The sequence below is a fragment of the Canis lupus genome, chromosome 11 (genome assembly GCF_003254725.2).
Source record: "Canis lupus dingo isolate Sandy chromosome 11, ASM325472v2, whole genome shotgun sequence".
Taxonomy (NCBI): Eukaryota; Metazoa; Chordata; class Mammalia; order Carnivora; family Canidae; genus Canis; species Canis lupus.
In genome coordinates this window covers 35,271,789-35,288,928 of record NC_064253.1, presented here as the reverse complement: position 1 = coordinate 35,288,928, position 17,140 = coordinate 35,271,789, and the positions used below count along the sequence as shown (strand labels likewise).

Here is a 17,140-nt window from a genome sequence, read left to right as displayed (position 1 = left end):
CCAAACTTCTGAAACACTTCCTTTCCATGCAGCTTCTTCCAGGATGTCCCGAGATCACAACCATGCCTACCAGATCAATCTTTCACATGTTGCCCTCCAATCCAAAATACACTGCCTACTGATACCTAAGCCTGCTCTGATACCTTCCTTTACTGCCTCCCTGTTCTTCTTTGCTTTAGTGTATGTTATTATTTTCAATCTACATTTCCCAGGCATCTTGCCATTACAAATTCTCTCATTCCTTATCACTAGATGTTTAAATTAAATTTAGTCAATGAAGGAAGAAAGGATTTTATTCCCTGGTTGAGTTACAGAATTTGAGAAACAAGATAAATACGAAAAAATACACATCTTCTAAATGCTTTCAATCCTATTGATAAATTATACATTGAAATGAACTGGAAAAGTGACAAAGAAAAGGGCATGGCCATTTAAAACAACCCTTTACTGCTGCATGTCCCACACTATCTACAATAGAAAAGCTTGTGACAAATAAGCATCTTCAAAGTTCCTATTGCTAGAGGAGGAATGAAGAAATAATAGATAAAAACATAACAAATGGCCATTTTAAATTAAAAATTTTAATGGAGATTAAAAAATTTTTAAATAAGAATATATATTTCAAAATCAGTACAAATACTTCGTTTTTAAATTAAATTGGCTTTGGCTTGTTTGGGAGTTTCTTGGGGGAGGCTTTGATTTGTTTTGAAATTTCAAATAATGCTAAAGAGAGACGTGGAGTTTTTATGTTTATCAAAAGAGGACATGCATTAAAAAAAATGAGAAATGCCTTTTTAAAATGAGGTAACTGCACTAGAGTTCCCATTAATATTCCAGAGAAGTACACCTCTATTTAGCGTTTCAATTACTAGGAAAGAAAAGAGACATGGCATAAAATTAAGATTTTTTTTTATAGTGGGACTGAATTCTAAAGCCCAGATGAAAGAAATACTACACCTGCTTTGTCTGTTAAAGATGGGGTTTCACTTAGAAGGTGGTTTTTTTTTTAACTTATTTTAAAAACTGAATTCTCTTAGAGAGTCGCACAAAGAGAATGCTATCCCATACTAACACCTAATTATAGGATGGAAACCTACACCCATCAACAGCAAATAGGGAAGTGAATTTCAATCTATCCCTCGAGTTATTTAAAAAAAGACTTTTAAAAATATGAACAGTTGCTTAAACTTGCTTTAAAAAGAAAAAAAGTTTTCTTTTGTTAATGTTAAAAGGATGAGAAACTAAGAGTCTGAGCTCTGACCATTTAAGCTACAAAATACAATAAAATGTATCTTATGCTAATACTATACTGCATGTTAACTAATTGGAATTTAAATAAAAACTTTAAAAATTTTTATCTTACAAAAAAATGTTGTAATTAAGGAGTATGTTCTCTATTCTTTCCCATACATAATAATTAAAGACCGATACTGGGGCACCTGGCTGGCCTAGACAGTGGAGAATGGGACTCCATCTCAGGGTTGAATTTGAGCCCCATGTTGAGTATAGAGATCCCTTAAAAAAATTTTTTTAAATCTTAAAAAAAAGAAGGCTGATACATTATACTCTTGGTACTTTATAATATAGAGTCTGTTATAACCACACACATTTCATCTGAGGTTTATAGGATTGACCAAGAAACTGCATCTAAAAATCACATCATCCACACATTTAAATATAAAGTTCTCTGAATCATATTCTGCAAGTTTCAGGCTTCTGGTTGGTGGCACTGAAGATTTATGAGTGTTTCGAAATGAAGAGATTATTTTCATTTACTTATTTTATTTGTTTCAGGTAGCCTTTAAGACAATTATAAAAAACAGGTCAAATGTCATGTGCTCTGTGATGGTTTCCCCAATCTCCTAGGCAGTTAATTTCTCTTTCATGATCCCACACCACAGTATTTTGTCAAAAATTTTATTATATTTCAACATATTTTTTCTCTTTCATGTCTCTCTGTTTTAAGATCCTCTAGGACAGAAATTATATCTTAATCAATTCTGTAACCTCAGTACCCATAGTAGAAACTCAGGGAGGGAGAGGGAAGGGAAGGAAGGACACAAATTACAAACAGACTCTAAGAATACCAAGAGGTCTAAAGAATGATTGTAATGTCTTTCCAGATTCTATAGATTGAGTGACTGGTAAGAAAAGCATTGTCCAAGACCAAAGGTTTGGGAAAGCTGTGGATATGTTGGTATTTTGAATACTTACATATACAACAAATTCAGTATTTCCACGGTTTATTGCCAGTTTTCACTCTTAAAGAAATAAGGTGGCTCTTCTCTGCATGTTTTTGGCTGCCTTTGTCTTGCAGAATTGTTTCTAACACAAAACTACTCCAAAATTTATTTTAGATAGATATTATTCATTCTGTGAAGAATATGTATCTTGGCTATCTACAAAGACTATGTATTTCAACTTGTCATTTTGTACAGAGAAAATGTCTTATCACAAAATAAGTAATAGAAGAAATTATGGAGATTTCTTTTAAATTTTAAGTTAGTTGGTCAGTGAATTAACAGTTCAAATTTCTCTTATCTCTCTTTCAAAATACATACAATCTCCTGAAAAACAATGCACAGTACATCAAAGTGAGAATCTGGTGACCTGTAGTCTTCTCCCACATTAATTACTCAGTCTATGATCTGAGTACATCATAAACCTCCATCTGCTCATCTACAATGGGGGTTGGATATAGTCAGTTATTTTCCAACCTATTTGAAGCCTTGGAGATTCTGTGTGTTGGGGGAAAGGAGGAAATAGAACACAATTAAGAATTTCCTCTCTTAAAAAAAGAGTTGAAAAATCACTATGCTGTATTAATTTATAAGCATTATTTAATATCTAAAGTCCAATTATTCTATTTGTTTAGGCTATTAAAGACTGTGAACGGTCTCATACTTTAAATCGGAAAAATAAAATACCAAATGCATGCATGTACTTCCCAAAATCAAATAATTTATGCAATGGAAGTCACCCAATTCTAATTCTAATAGTATCTACTCACAACAGTTGCCCATATTGTCACGTAACCACAAATGAAACATGGCCTTTCAGAGATCAAAGACTAGGAGTCATTTTTGCATTGAGTAAGCTAGCCAATTATTACACTAATGTAATTTTTAGTATCATAAGCATTAAAAAGACATATTTAAGGAACTGAATTATTATTTTTAAAATACCTGCACTATAAATTGTAACTCTCTTCTTTCTGCATCCCATTGTTCTGCTTGTAATCTAAACTCCTCCAGTGCTGTCTCCCTGCTATGAGACTCCATCTCATTCTTCTCCTGCTGATGTTTTTCCAATGCTTCCTTTATATGAATAAAATCTTGCTTTACTATTAGATCAATGAACATCATCTTTCTTCCTTCATCCCCAATTCAAGTGTACACAGGACTCTCCTTACTTATAGATGGCTAAAACTCATAATTTATGTTAAAATCATTAATAGAACTCTATTATATTTTGATCATCAGCATGCAGATTACATGTAGTCTACATGTAAAGTAGGTAACATAGAAAGTTCTAATTACCTATGAACAAACTGGATTATCCCTGATAATTTACATATAAAACTCAGAGAGTACATTGTATTTACCAAAGGTGATAAGGAAGGAATCTTTTTTTTTTTTTAATTTTTATTTGTTTATGATAGTCACACAGAGAGAGAGAGAGGCAGAGACATAGGCAGAGGGAGAAGCAGGCTCCATGCACCGGGAGCCCGACGTGGGATTCAATCCCAGGTCTCCAGGATCGCGCCCTGGGCCAAAGGCAGGTGCTAAACCACTGCGCCACCCAGGGATCCCCTGCGCCACCCATGTATCCCGATAAGGAAGGAATCTTGTGCAACAAATCAGTATAAAAAAATGCTAGAATGTCAATAATTTAAAAAGTTAAAATTTTTTTGAAGGTTTGGATTTTAGTAACTAATTTCTAATTCTACAGATAATACTTCCAAAAAGCTTTTTTGAGGTGAGTTTTCCTAGTTGTACTGCATTTACAAGATCTAACACTTGGTTCAAACTCTTAAAAATATAAAATGCAGGGGCGCCTGGGTGGCTCAGTCAGTTAAGCATCTGCCTTTGGTTCAGGTCATGATCCTAGGGTCCTGGGATCAAGTCCCAGGTCCCCACATAGGACTTCCTGCTCAGCCAAGAGCCAGCTTCTCCTTTTCTCTTTGCCCCCCCCCCCCCACTTGTGCTCTCTCACTCTCTCCCTGTCAAATAAATAAATAAAATCTTAAAAATATGTATATAAAATACAGGTTCCCCAAGAAGCCCAATTTAAAACTAAGTTTCCATTAACACAAGATTGTGTGGTTGATAGAGAAGGGAGAGCCTTCTGTATTCATATAAACAGTAGCAGTGATCTGCATAGTAAAGATTACCCTTAGAACTTTCACTAATGGAAAGTCATCACAAAAGTCCCCTCCAGCTAGTGTGACTCCTATTCAACCCCAAATTCCCCCAAAGTCTATGCAGATCAGCTCAAAGTCAGTAGCATAAAATCAAGTAGCTGAGTAAGATCACAGAAAGATCTTACAACCTGAAATGCAGCCTGACTGACTGATTATAAGGAGCTGCTGCCATTATGCTTCTTTCCCCATAGTTCTAGACATTTTACATGAGGAAGGTTATACAAGGCCCCTCAGGGACCTGGGAACCTAAACTCCCCCCCATTCAGATACTAAGGGAGCCCTTGTACACACCAGGCATTGTTAGAGGATCTGGGAACATAACGCTAAAGAGACAAATTGTCTGACGTGAAGGAAATCAGATCTGCTGACAATGCCATGGAACCTTGTACTGTAACTTTTACATTTAGTAAATGCTTGTGTAAAATTACTTTCAATAAAGAGTTATTTCTCCAGAATTCTGGAAAGTCATTAGTGGTAAATGTAAAGCATTTCTATCACTTTGTTTTTTATTTAAATTGGTGCTTCAAAAAAAAATGACAAATATAGGCAATTCAAAATGTATCTTTTAAGGGGCTGGCAACTTCAACCTTAAATCATACTTTTACTTTAGAGAGTTAAAAAAACAAAAACAAAAAATTGGAAGATAAATAGTTCAAATAATTTCAGTAAAAGGTCATCAAATATTTGGTCATATCTGTATAAAATATACTCTACATAGAAAATGAAGTTTATATCAGATATATAAATTTTTTTGTATTTATTGCATATTCAGACCAAAGTCAAGAGCCCATATTTCAAAACTTCCAAATTTTCCTACTGCTGCACCTAAAGGACAGGAGGTTCTCGTCTTCTTATACTCCCACACAAGTAAGTTCCTTTAGTTTGATCAGAAATCTCAAACTGTTTCTCACAAAAGAAAACAACATACAAATTAATATATTGCTAAAACATATTACAAAAAACACACTTAAAAATGCCCCTGAAAGGAAAGAAAAGAGGAAGAAAGGGAGGTAGATAGGAGGAAATCAGATTTTCTTGATTTTTGGTAGATATTTCCCTTCCTAAGGATAATTTCAAATAAATGTGTAACATATCTCAATGATTCTAGAAAAATTCCTTTATAAAAATAATTTACCTGGAGGTGCCTGGATGGCTTAGCCAGTTGACTGTCAGACTCCTGGTTTCAGCTCAGGTTGTGATCTTGGGGTTCTGGGTTAGAGCTCAGTAGAAAGTCGGCTTGAGGTTCTCTCTCTCCCTTGCCCTCTGCCCCTCCCCCACCCCAGCTTGTGCACATGTGCCCGCTCTCTTTCTCTTTCTCTAAAGTGAATAAATAAATCTTTAAAAAATAAAAATAATTTACCTGTAGGGTTTTCTCTAGCCTGCTTTTTTCTTTCATAAGTAAATCATATTCTCGATTGCAATTTTGAATTATATTGTCTCTTTCCTCCAAATCATGTTCAAATTTTCTGCATTCTTCTTTCCACTTCAGCTGGGAAGTCTGGAATGCCTTCTCGATCTCATTTGACTTTCCTTGAAGTTCTGCATTCTGAGCTATTAAAATATGAAAGAATAATAGGTATATTTACAACCACAAATAAAGTCCCTAGAAGTTCACACACCTAAGAATCGGAGTTGATTTTATAACCATATACAGTGTGAACTTAGAACAAAACATTTAACCACTTTGCCTCAATTAGCTCTTGAAAAACTCACTGTTCTATCTAGAACAGCCTACTCTCTAATTTCTCCATCTTTTCTTTGCTTTCAGACAAAGGTGATTTTGACATGAAATCGAACAACATATTCCTAGAGGCATGCCCAAGTTTAAGTGCACCTCTAGCACCAGCTGCAATTCTACTATTTTTTCTCCTATTCAAGAAAATAAATCAAATGTGCATTTTTTAAACTGTGACATATAGGGCTTTTTTTTATTTTTTAATAAAGACTTTATTTATTTGAGAGAGAGAAAGCATGAAAGAACACAGAGGGAAGGGCAGAGGGAGAGGGAGAAGCAGGCTCCCTGCTGAGCAGGGAGTGCGATGTGGGGCTCAATCCCAGGAACCCAGGATCATGACCTGAGCCGAAGGCAAATGCTTAGCCGACTGAGCCCCCCAGAAGCCACTACAGGGGTACTTTTTAAAAAGACCTAATAGATTACAGATTTTGATATTCCACTACTGGCAACAACTTAGTTGTGACACATTTACACATGAAGCTGTCACAAAAATTGAAATTGGGAACTACTGTTTCACAACCCTTAGAACTATAGCTACTGACTCCACCAAGGTTCGGCTCAACTCACCTCTTATTCGAGTATTACCTCAACAATAACTAACACATCTCAACTCACTATGGCTGCTGCTCTATTTCAGAATCTAGAAAAGATGCAATGAAACACTCACAGGTCTGGCTCCATCACCTACCACCTGATTAAACTTCTCAGATTCTTAACCCTTAATGGGAGTAAAATGCCTCCTTGCTAAGCTGTTGTGAAGATAAAATGAGGAAATACATACAAACACACTTGTTAAACAAACCAAAATAGAAAAAAAAAAGTCATAGTTAACAGTATTATTTTTAAATTATATCTGTGTTAATCAAAACCACAATGAGATTCCATCCCACAACAGTCAGAATGGCTAAAATTAACAAGTCAGGAAACAACAGATGTTGGCCAGGATACAGGGAAAGGGGAACCCTCATACACTGCTGGTGAGAATGCAAACTGGAGCAGCCACTGTGGAAAACAGTATGGAGGTTCCTCAAAAAGTTAAAAATAGAGCTATTCTACAACCCAGTAATTGCACTACTAGGTATTTATTCAAAGGATACAAATATAGTGATTCAAAGGGGCACATGAACCCCAAAGTTTATAGCAGCAATGTCCACAATAGTCAAACCATGGAAAGAGTCCAGATGTCCATCGACAGATAAAGAAGATGTGTTATATATATTCAATGGAATATTACTCAGCCATCAAAATAATGAAATCTTGCCATTTGCAAAGACATGCATGGAACTAGAGGATATTAAACTAGGTGAAATAAGTCAGTCAGAGAAAGACATATCATATGATTTCACTCATATGTGGATTCGAGAAACAAAACAGATGAACATAGAGAAAGGGTGGGAAAAATAAAATAAGATGAAATCAGAGAGAGAGATAAACCATAAGGAGACTCTTCGCTATAGGAAACAAACTGAGGGTTACTGGAGGGGAGGTAAGTGAGGGGATTGGTAACTGGGTGATGAGAATTAAGTAGAGCACTTGTGATGAGCACTGGGTGTTATATGCAACTGATGAATCACTAAACTCTTCCTCTGAAACTTAAATAAATAAACAAATAAACCATGTTTGTGTTTCAAATGGATCATATATTCAAAAGATTCAAAATTCGAAGGTATAAAAGGCACAAAAAGTCTCCTCTCCAATCCAGTTACTCCAATCCAGTTACTATCTCTACATGAGATTATTCCATGGTCTAGTATCCAGACTGTAGGCAAGAAATTTAAGGTCATTTTGGTTCCCATTCCTTTGCATATGGCCTATTTTTCTTTTTGTGCCTTTTGTGTCTTTCTTTTCTCTTTGAAAAAATTTAGGATCTTCACTTTGTCTCCATTCTTCTGAAATTGCATAATAAGCTTTGCCTTCAGGTGGGTCTATTTCTTGTCATAGTGGTGAATGTTCAATGGGCCCTTTCAATCTGGCAACTCATAACCTTTAGTTCTGAGATGATTTCTTAAATAATTTCATTGATGATTTATCCCTCCCTGTTTCCTCCCTTATCTCTTCTTTCAATATTACCCTATTATTCAGGTTGACCCTCAAATTTTCTTGCCTATTCTCTCCTATTTTTCCACCTCTGTCTTTTTTTACTCTGATTTCTGGGGGATTTCTTTCATCTTCATCTATCAATGCTTCTGTTGACATTTGTCATTCCTGATTTCACATTTTTTATTTCTAAGAGCTTTCCCTTCTTTTTAATAACATCTGGTTCTTACATTATAGATGGAATATATTTTCTTTCAGCTCTTAAGATATTAATGTTACTTATTAAGTCTTCTCAGAGTTTCTGATTCTTCCTAATTATTTTGTTTCTCTACATTTTAGAGGCTCTCCCCAAGCATCTGCTAATTCTTGGTTGTCTTCTCTGAACTAGGGTAACTGTAATGGTGACACAGTTACATACCTACCCATATACCCACCACCTAGATTCTGAACTTCAGGATAGGGCTTGATAACCATAGTCCTTTACTGGAGGAGGATCTGGTTGGGTCATTTATTAGGAAACTCCCAATATCAATATCATTAGGTTTTTCCTCTTGGTTTGGTCAGATGAATAGAAGAGTCTTCCAAGCTCCCACATGGATATAGAAATCTGGGTGCTAGCTTTTGGAGAAATCAACAGAAAAAGGAGGCCGGAAGAAATAGTTTCTCAATATTCAGCATTGAGTATGCTATATTCCTGTTCTTGCTAGTCTGGAGACCCTGTATTTTATTGTTTCCAGAGATTAAGCCACCCAACTCCCAGCTCCCTCTAGAAAGTGAGAGCAATCCCAGAGCAGCATGCTCTTGGGAAGGAGATCTAAGAACCTATTTGCCTCTAGAACAAAGAGCTTTCATTTAACCCTCTTTATTTTACCTACTACTGTTATTCCAATTCTTAATTCCAGAGGTATCTGGTGCTTCCAGTTCATAAACCTTTTGACTATCTAACAAGTTGTCCACCAACTGTTTATTTTAAAAGAAATTACCAGGTTTTTCCCCAAAGTAATTGTACCATTTACTTTCCCACTTACAAAGTATAAAAGTTCCAGTTGCTCTACATCCTTACTAACATTTGGTATTGACAGTCTTTTCAATTAGCACCATCTAATGGGTACGTAGTAACAGTCACTGTGGTTTTCATTTGCATTTCTCTGAAGACAAGTGAGGTTAAGCATTTTTCATCTCATTAATGGCTATTCTTCTATTTTCCTCTATAGAATGTCTGTGAAAATCATCTGACTTCGAGAAAGTAACTTCCCATCTTTCCTAGACTTCAACCTCCTCATAATTAAATCAAAGTCATTAACTGATATATTTAGTGCCTCTCGATTCTTGCATTGATAAGTTCCAGGTAGTGTTGTGGTTATTAAATACCAGGAGTAATCAAAAATACTTCTAACCCAAGACAGCTGGCCACAACTTGGACCAGATAACCTTTACAATAACTGCAATTTAACATTTGTTTAGTCCCATGTGGTTATTAACAAAGCACTTTTCATTGTCACTTCATCCTTAAAACAACCTACATTCAAATATCACTAAGTATGTGGTAAAACCAGGATCTAAATCTAAATCTACTGAATTCAAGTTCAATGTTCTCTTAATTAAAACCTGTTGCCTACAAGAAGGTTCATAGCAACACTGGGGCACCTGGCTCGCTCAGTCGGTGAAGCATGCAACTCTACCTCAGGGTTGTGAATTTGCGCTCCATGTTAAATACAGATTACTTAAAAATAAAAGCTTAAAAAGGAAAAGGAATGTTCATAGCAACATTACTCTTAATAACAAAAAACTGGACATTACCCAAGTGCTCATTAACAGAAATGGATAAATATATGTGGTATGTCATAAAACATAATACTAAGCATCAATACAGAGTTCATACAACAATATGGATGAACTCACACACCCAATGTTGAAGGAAAACCAGACATAAAAGAGCCCATAAATGATTCTATTTAATATGAAGCACAAGAAAAGAGGCACAATTTATCCTTGCTATTAAAAACCAGGATAGTAGTTATTCATGTGGATGGACTTCTGGTAATTTTCCATTCCATGATCTGGGTGCTTCCTATGAGTTATATGCTTATATCAGACACATTTCTTTTTTTTTTTTCTTTAGATTTTATTTATTTATTCGATAGAGAGACAGTGAGCACATGTGGGGGGGAGGCAGGCAGAGGCAGAGGGAGACTCCCCATGTAGCAGGAAGTCCCTGTGGGGCTTGATCCCAGGACTCTGGGATCACAACCTGAGTCGAAGGCAGACACTTAACCAACTGAGCCAACCAGGAGCTCTGGCACATTTCTTTACATATATTATACTTAAATAAAAAGATTTTTAAGTGCTCATATGCTATTTAACAGAGAGCTTCTGAGGATTAAATCTACTACATTTTTCTTTTCTAGGTACCACCCTCTAACCCTATGGATCCCAAACCCAGGCCATCAACAAAATCACCTGCAGTACTTCTTGAACATACAGACTCTCTCAAGCTGGAAATTCCTTTTTTTTTTTTTTTATTTAAATTCAATTTGCCAACATACAGTGTAACAACACCCAGTGCTCATCACATCACATACCTTCCTTAATTCAAGCTGGAAATTCTAACTGATAGAATTAGATAGGGGTCCTATGATTTTTTTTTTTCAAATCTCTATGTGATTCTGTTGATTGGATGGAACAACTGCTCTACAAAGTGATTAACAGGATTTTGACCCCCTTTTTCCATACATGCACAACATTAAAAAAATTAATGTAAAGAAAATGAATGTTCACATGAATGCTAGAAGACCTTATACACATCCAGTAAAGTCTGTCCATCATAGGCCAAAGATTAAAAACCCTACCTCTGACCCTATATGGCGAACATACACAACAGTGAGTAATGATATACAATAAGGTTAAACCCTAGGACGCCCAGGTGGCTCAGCAGTTTAGCACCTGCCTTCAGCCCAGAGTGTAATCCTAGAGTCCCGGGATCGAATCCTGCATCGGGCTCCCTGCATGGGGCCTGCTTCTCCCTCTGCTGTGTCTCTGTCTCTCTCTCTGTATCTCTCATGAATAAATAAATAGAATGTTTAAAAAAAAAATGTTAAACCCTAAGCATGGGAAAAAATAAAAGTCTTACCACAGAGTTTTTCTTGGATTCTATGTGCCTCAGCTAACCTTTCTTCAGCAGCCCGTCTTCCAAGACCAACTTCCTTTCTAGCAACGGCCAGGTCATATTCCAGACTTTGTCGCAATGCCTCTCCTTTTTCAACCTCGGATCGCAGCTTGGCAATCTGGCTCTCATAGCTAGTCAGCTGAAAACAAATTTTGAGATCATGAACCAGTATTAAAATATGTCTCCAAGATTATGAGATCATGCACCCAAACATTTAAATGTCTTAGAGAAATTTGTTTCTATAATATTTATAAGACAAGAATGTATAAATTTATACTTTTCTAAAAGACTGGAAAAGAAGCACTAGCCCTAACAAATGACACTCATTAGTTTTCTAATTTTAGAGAATCCACTAGAGAAAAAAAGAAAAACAAAAATTCTTACATGATCTTATAAAAATAAAGAGAAACCGCAAGGTTTTTTTAAAGTAGGCCCCATGCTGGGATGCCTGGGTGGCTCAGTGGTTGGGCGTCTGCCTTCAGCCCAGGGCATGGTCCTGGGGTCCCGGGATTGAGTCCCACATCAGGTTCTCTGCATGGAAACCTGCTTCTCCCTCTGCCTGTGTCTCTGCCTCTGTGTGTGTGTGTGTGTCTCTGTCATGAATAAATAAATAAAATCTTTAAAAAATAAAAAAATAAAGTAGGCCCTATGCCCAATGTGGAGCTTGAGCTCATGACCCCAAGATCAAGAGTCGCATACTCTACTGACTGAGCCAGCCAGGTACCCCTTAAACATTGCAAGTTTTAAACAGAAATAGTCATGACTAAGAAGTGAAAAAAATGACACATAGTAAGTACTTTAAGATTCATCCTCCCGGGATCCCTGGGTGGCGCAGCGGTTTGGCGCCTGCCTTTGGCCCGGGGCGCGATCCTGGAGACCCCGGGATCGAATCCCACATCGGGCTCCCGGTGCATGGAGCCTGCTTCTCCCTCTGCCTATGTGTCTGCCTCTCTTTCTCTGTGTGTGACTATCATAAATAAATAAATAAAAATTTAAAAAAAATAAAAAATATATTTATAAAAAAAAAAAAAAAAGATTCATCCTCCCCTCTCCTCTTCCTATTCCTGAAATGAAATCAAGAAGCAAATTGCAACAAAGCATAGTTTGGTAGATATTGTCTATAATATTTCTCTTATGACATGACTGATGGAGCATGAAGTCATAAAAGTGCTAATTTTGTAGGGATTTTAATGAACCAATATTTATCTAATATCTGCACAACTACATAATTAATAACTAGATTTATCTAAAATCCTTCCATGAGTTGTGTGACAGAAGATACGTCAGAGTCAGAATAAATGATTTATAAACTCCATTCCCACTCCAAAATTCTATGATCTAATCAATGATTCATTAAATAATATTAAACAATTCCTATGTGTCAAGTACCATGAAAGATATAAAACAAACATTATAGAGTCCCTGATTTCAAGTAATGAAATTTTATAGAAAGACATACAGAATAAGTTTTATAAAAGAGGTAAAAATATTATGATAGTTCAAAAAAAAAAGCAAAATTATTTGCTACCAGTGGTCAAGAAAGAAATGATGGATGAGAGAGAATACTGGAAAGGCATCACGTAGGACAGCACTGAGCTACTATACTAGGCTAGAAAAAGATGATGCCATTATCAGAAAGAAAAAAACAAAAGAATTTCAGAAAAGCAACATCAGAAATTACCCTAAGTAGTGGTTAATATGTACAGTGCAGCAGAATGACATTCTTTTCCACATATAAAGAATAGAAAATGATAATTTTAATTTTAAAATATTTTAGCAAAGTAAATGTCTTCAAAATACTTTTACAAGTAAGAATTTACAAATCTTTTAATAATAAAGAAAAAATCATAGAATCTTAATTATGTATTCAAGATAACTCATTTTGTTTCAGAATCACTCTATCCCTCTCTGCCCACCATATCTCATCCGTCCCCATAAGACTAAAGTTGTTAACACTTAGGCATTCCCAGTTGTGCCAGTCATTCACCTGTTTGCCCTCAGATCCCCTCCCTATTCTTCTGCAGCTCTGCTCTGTATTATAGGACTACATTTCCCAGGATCCCTTGACAAGTGGCCTCTCAGGTTTGGCCAATAGGAGGCATTTGTGATATACTTTTAAGGGCAAAAGTAGTGAACCCAGGGTAGTACTCCCGCTCCAGATCTAACTTCAGCAGCGTCCCTGTCTTACCTGTTGCTTCAAATTCTCCTGGACAGTCCCTCCCAGCAATCAATGAAGACCTCTTTGCAGGCAGAAATAGGGCACTTTTGCAGTGACCCATGGCTTATAGTGGGATCACAATTACTTAAATTATCATGTGCAGTTTAGAATAAAATGCCAGTTGAGGACAAAGCCCTGAAGAAATGAAGTAAGAACTGCACTTAACCATTAAGGCAGCATTGCTTATTTCAAGATCTGCAGAGTGGGAAGGCTAAATGTGACCATTAGCTTATAAACACAAAGTGATAATCTCAAAGCTTTAGAATATCAGTTCAAAATAGTCCGAAAGTCAGAGTTTCTATGTTAACTTTAAAACAATCTTTTATATCTTATAGCCCCATGCTGATAAGGCTAAGGTCCAGACAGAAAATCTAATTAGGAGGAATGCAGAATCACATTACAAGTTGAATGAAGTGTCTCACCAAGTTTCTAATGTTAAGGTAGTAGGTATCAGTTGGGAATGAAGTAGGAGCATAGGAGATGGGATGAGGACTTTTAGAATTAGACAAACCTGAAAATTATAAACTTCCAAATCTCCTCTAAACATCCCTTACCAACAAAAGCAGCTTCTCCTCCCTGAGACAATTTGTCATCCCTTGCTTAAAGACTTAATAATGAGCACACCTCAAACAGTTGCCTTGCCAGAGGATCTGCAAGCATACGTCCACCACTCTTTGTCACCATAGATAAATTCTTTTTTTTTTTAGTTACCCAATATTCATTTTTTAATAAATTAATTTTTTATTGGTGTTCAATTTACCAACATACAGAATAACACCCAGTGCTCATCCCGTCAAGTGTCCCCCTCCATGCCCATCACCCACTCACCCCCACCCCCCGCCCTCCTCCCCTTCCACCACCCCTAGTTCATTTCCCAGAGTCAGGAGTCTTTATGTTCTGTCTCCCTTTCTGATATTTCCCACACATTTCTTCTCCCTTCCCTTCTATTCCCTTTCACTATTATTTATATTCCCCAAATGAATGAGAACATACACTGTTTGTCCTTCTCCAATTGACTCACTTCACTCAGCATAATACCCTCCAGTTCCATCCATGTTGAAGCAAATGGTGGGTATATGTCGTTTCTAATGGCTGAGTAATATTCCATTGTATACATAAACCACATCTTCTTTATCCATTCATCTTTCGATGGACACCGAAGCTCCTTCCACAGTTTGGCTATTGTGGACATTGCTGCTAGAAACATCGGGGTGCAAGTGTCCCAGCGTTTTATTGCATCTGAATCTTTGGAGTAAATCCCCAACAGTGCAATTGCTGGGTCGTAGGGCAGGTCTATTTTTAACTCTTTGAGGAACCTCCACACAGTTTTCCAGAGTGGCTGCACCAGTTCACATTCCCACCAACAGTGTAAGAGGGTTCCCTTTTCTCCGCATCCTCTCCAACATTTGTTGTTTCCTGTCTTGTTAATTTTCCCCATTCTCACTGGTGTGAAGTGGTATCTCATTGTGGTTTTGATTTGTATTTCCCTGATGGCAAGTGATGCAGAGCATTTTCTCATGTGCGTGTTGGCCATGTCTATGTCTTCCTCTGTGAGATTTCTCTTCATGTCTTTTGCCCGTTTCATGATTGGATTGTTTGTTTCTTTGGTGTTGAGTTTAATAAGTTCTTTATAGATCTTGGAAACTAGCCCTTTATCTGATACGTCATTTGCAAATATCTTCTCCCATTCTGTAGGTTGTCTTTTAGTTTTGTTGACTGTATCTTTGTCACCATAGATAAATTCTGATCTCAGTATGTCACAGGTGGAGAAATGCATAGTCTGCTCCAGGAAAAAAGTGGCTTATGTAGCAAATGAAATGCAAGATCTTGCTAATCTTGTATTAGCAGGAACCTGCAGAACATACACAGGATTGCTTTGGACTTAATAAGCTAGTTCTAACAGTTTGCTAGGGTGGGTGACTGTAGATTGAATTCAACACCAGCCGACAATCACTCATAAGGTCAAAATGCCAGTACTTTTCTGACATAATATGGAGACTTAAGGAGAAGTGTGTGATTTAATGTGAGCAAACCAAAACTTCTCCTTTCTCTAAGTACATCCTCTTCAAGAGTGCAAAGGATATTCTTTTCCTACTTAAAATGCTATAAAATACACTGGCACAGGCAGCACAAGCACCCTTATAAAGCTCCGGAAACTAATCTCCATATACCAGAGATTATAGCAGATGATGCAGATAATGGTGGAAGACATCACAATTGAGACGGACTCACCAATTTCAATCAAAATAATTGAATTCCAGAGTGGCAAAGTCCAAGTGGTAGGAATTAACCATTAGAAACAAGATGAGGACAGTTACTACAATGGAAAACAGGACTATAGAAGTAATCTTAGCTTCCTGATCCTAAGTATTTGTGGTGGCATCTAATTGATTATGGTGCACATAGGAATTCAAGAGATGGGCAGCCTTCTTTTTTTTTTTTAAGATTTTATTTATTTATTCATGAAAGACACAGAGAGAGAGGCAGAGACACAGACAGAGGGAAAAGCAGGCGTCATGCAGGGAGCCTGATGCAGCACTCGATCCCGGGACTCCAGGATCATACCCTGAGCCAAAGGCAGGCGCTAAACTGCTGAGCCACCCAGGGATCCCCCCATATTTGTTTTCTTGAGCCACCCATACAACTGACAGAAACCTACCCTCTGCTCATGAGTTGTTGTTTTCTCACTGAAGGTGCAGCACGTGCAACAGCAGCAAAATGGGATCTACCTCCTTCTTAAAACATTTCTGCGTTAACATCTTTATGCTCAACTACCTGTCTTAGAACCTCCTCCCTGTGTCATTCTCCGTATCTTCCTTTATGCCCCCTACAGCATGCCTCAGCCTCTAACAGAAAGGATTTTCATAATTATTATGCTATGACCCTCCTTGCAATCTGGCAAAGCCTTCTCAAATAATGTAATTAAATGCATAAAATAAAACATACAGGATAACAAAAAGAATCAAAGTATAAAAACAAATATATAAAAGCAAATTTGTGATGCCATAATGTACTTCTTTAATAACCCACTAAATAACAAGCTCTACTTACAGGTCCAACAATCACTGTCATTTCAAAGTAGCAACAGGTATAAATAGTATCTCAAAACTTGCAAATCCTGAATTGTGTCTTTGTGATTTCCAGTGATGATAAAGTCAAAAGTACTGCTAATACTACTATGGCTTGTTAAAGGAGGGCCAACTGGGTTAAGCCTTTCATAAGTGAGAGAAATGCTTAACAAGTTAGAGGTTAATAAAACATAAAATGTAATTTTTCCTCCATCTAAGTATATGGATTCCTTGGTGTCTGTTTCTAAGGACCCCAGCTTAAGAACACCTACTCTTAAAAGGACTAGCTGGATCAAACAATATCTTCAGGTCCTGAAGCCTAAAAAGTCTACTGCTTGGTCCTAAGTTTCCAGTACCTTTTGGCTAAAGAAAGTTATACTGTCCTTTTTTATCCTCTTCCATCCTCATTTAAAGACATTTTCCTACTCTAGCATCACTGTCTGGACCAAGGAGTTATTGGAATAGCTTCACACTCTCGTGTCCTCTTTCACAC

The 17,140-nt window shown here is 36.8% G+C and overlaps 1 protein-coding gene across 12 annotated transcripts in view; it reads right to left on the bottom strand.

Annotated features, from left to right (window-relative positions):
- CCDC171 (coiled-coil domain containing 171) overlaps positions 1-17,140 on the bottom strand; it is a 322,836-nt gene that overhangs the window by 279,227 nt on the left and 26,469 nt on the right. For 10 of the 12 annotated variants that reach the window (XM_025431987.3, XM_025431986.3, XM_025431994.3 and 7 more), the window contains 3 exons: positions 11,326-11,500; positions 5,784-5,974; positions 3,186-3,317 (listed from right to left, as the gene is read on the bottom strand). In XM_025431987.3, the coding sequence (XP_025287772.3) occupies positions 3,186-3,317; positions 5,784-5,974; positions 11,326-11,500 (498 nt within the window). The remainder of the gene's footprint in view (positions 1-3,185; positions 3,318-5,783; positions 5,975-11,325; positions 11,501-17,140) is intronic. The other 2 variants (XM_049116141.1, XM_025431992.3) reach the window with 1 other exon arrangement.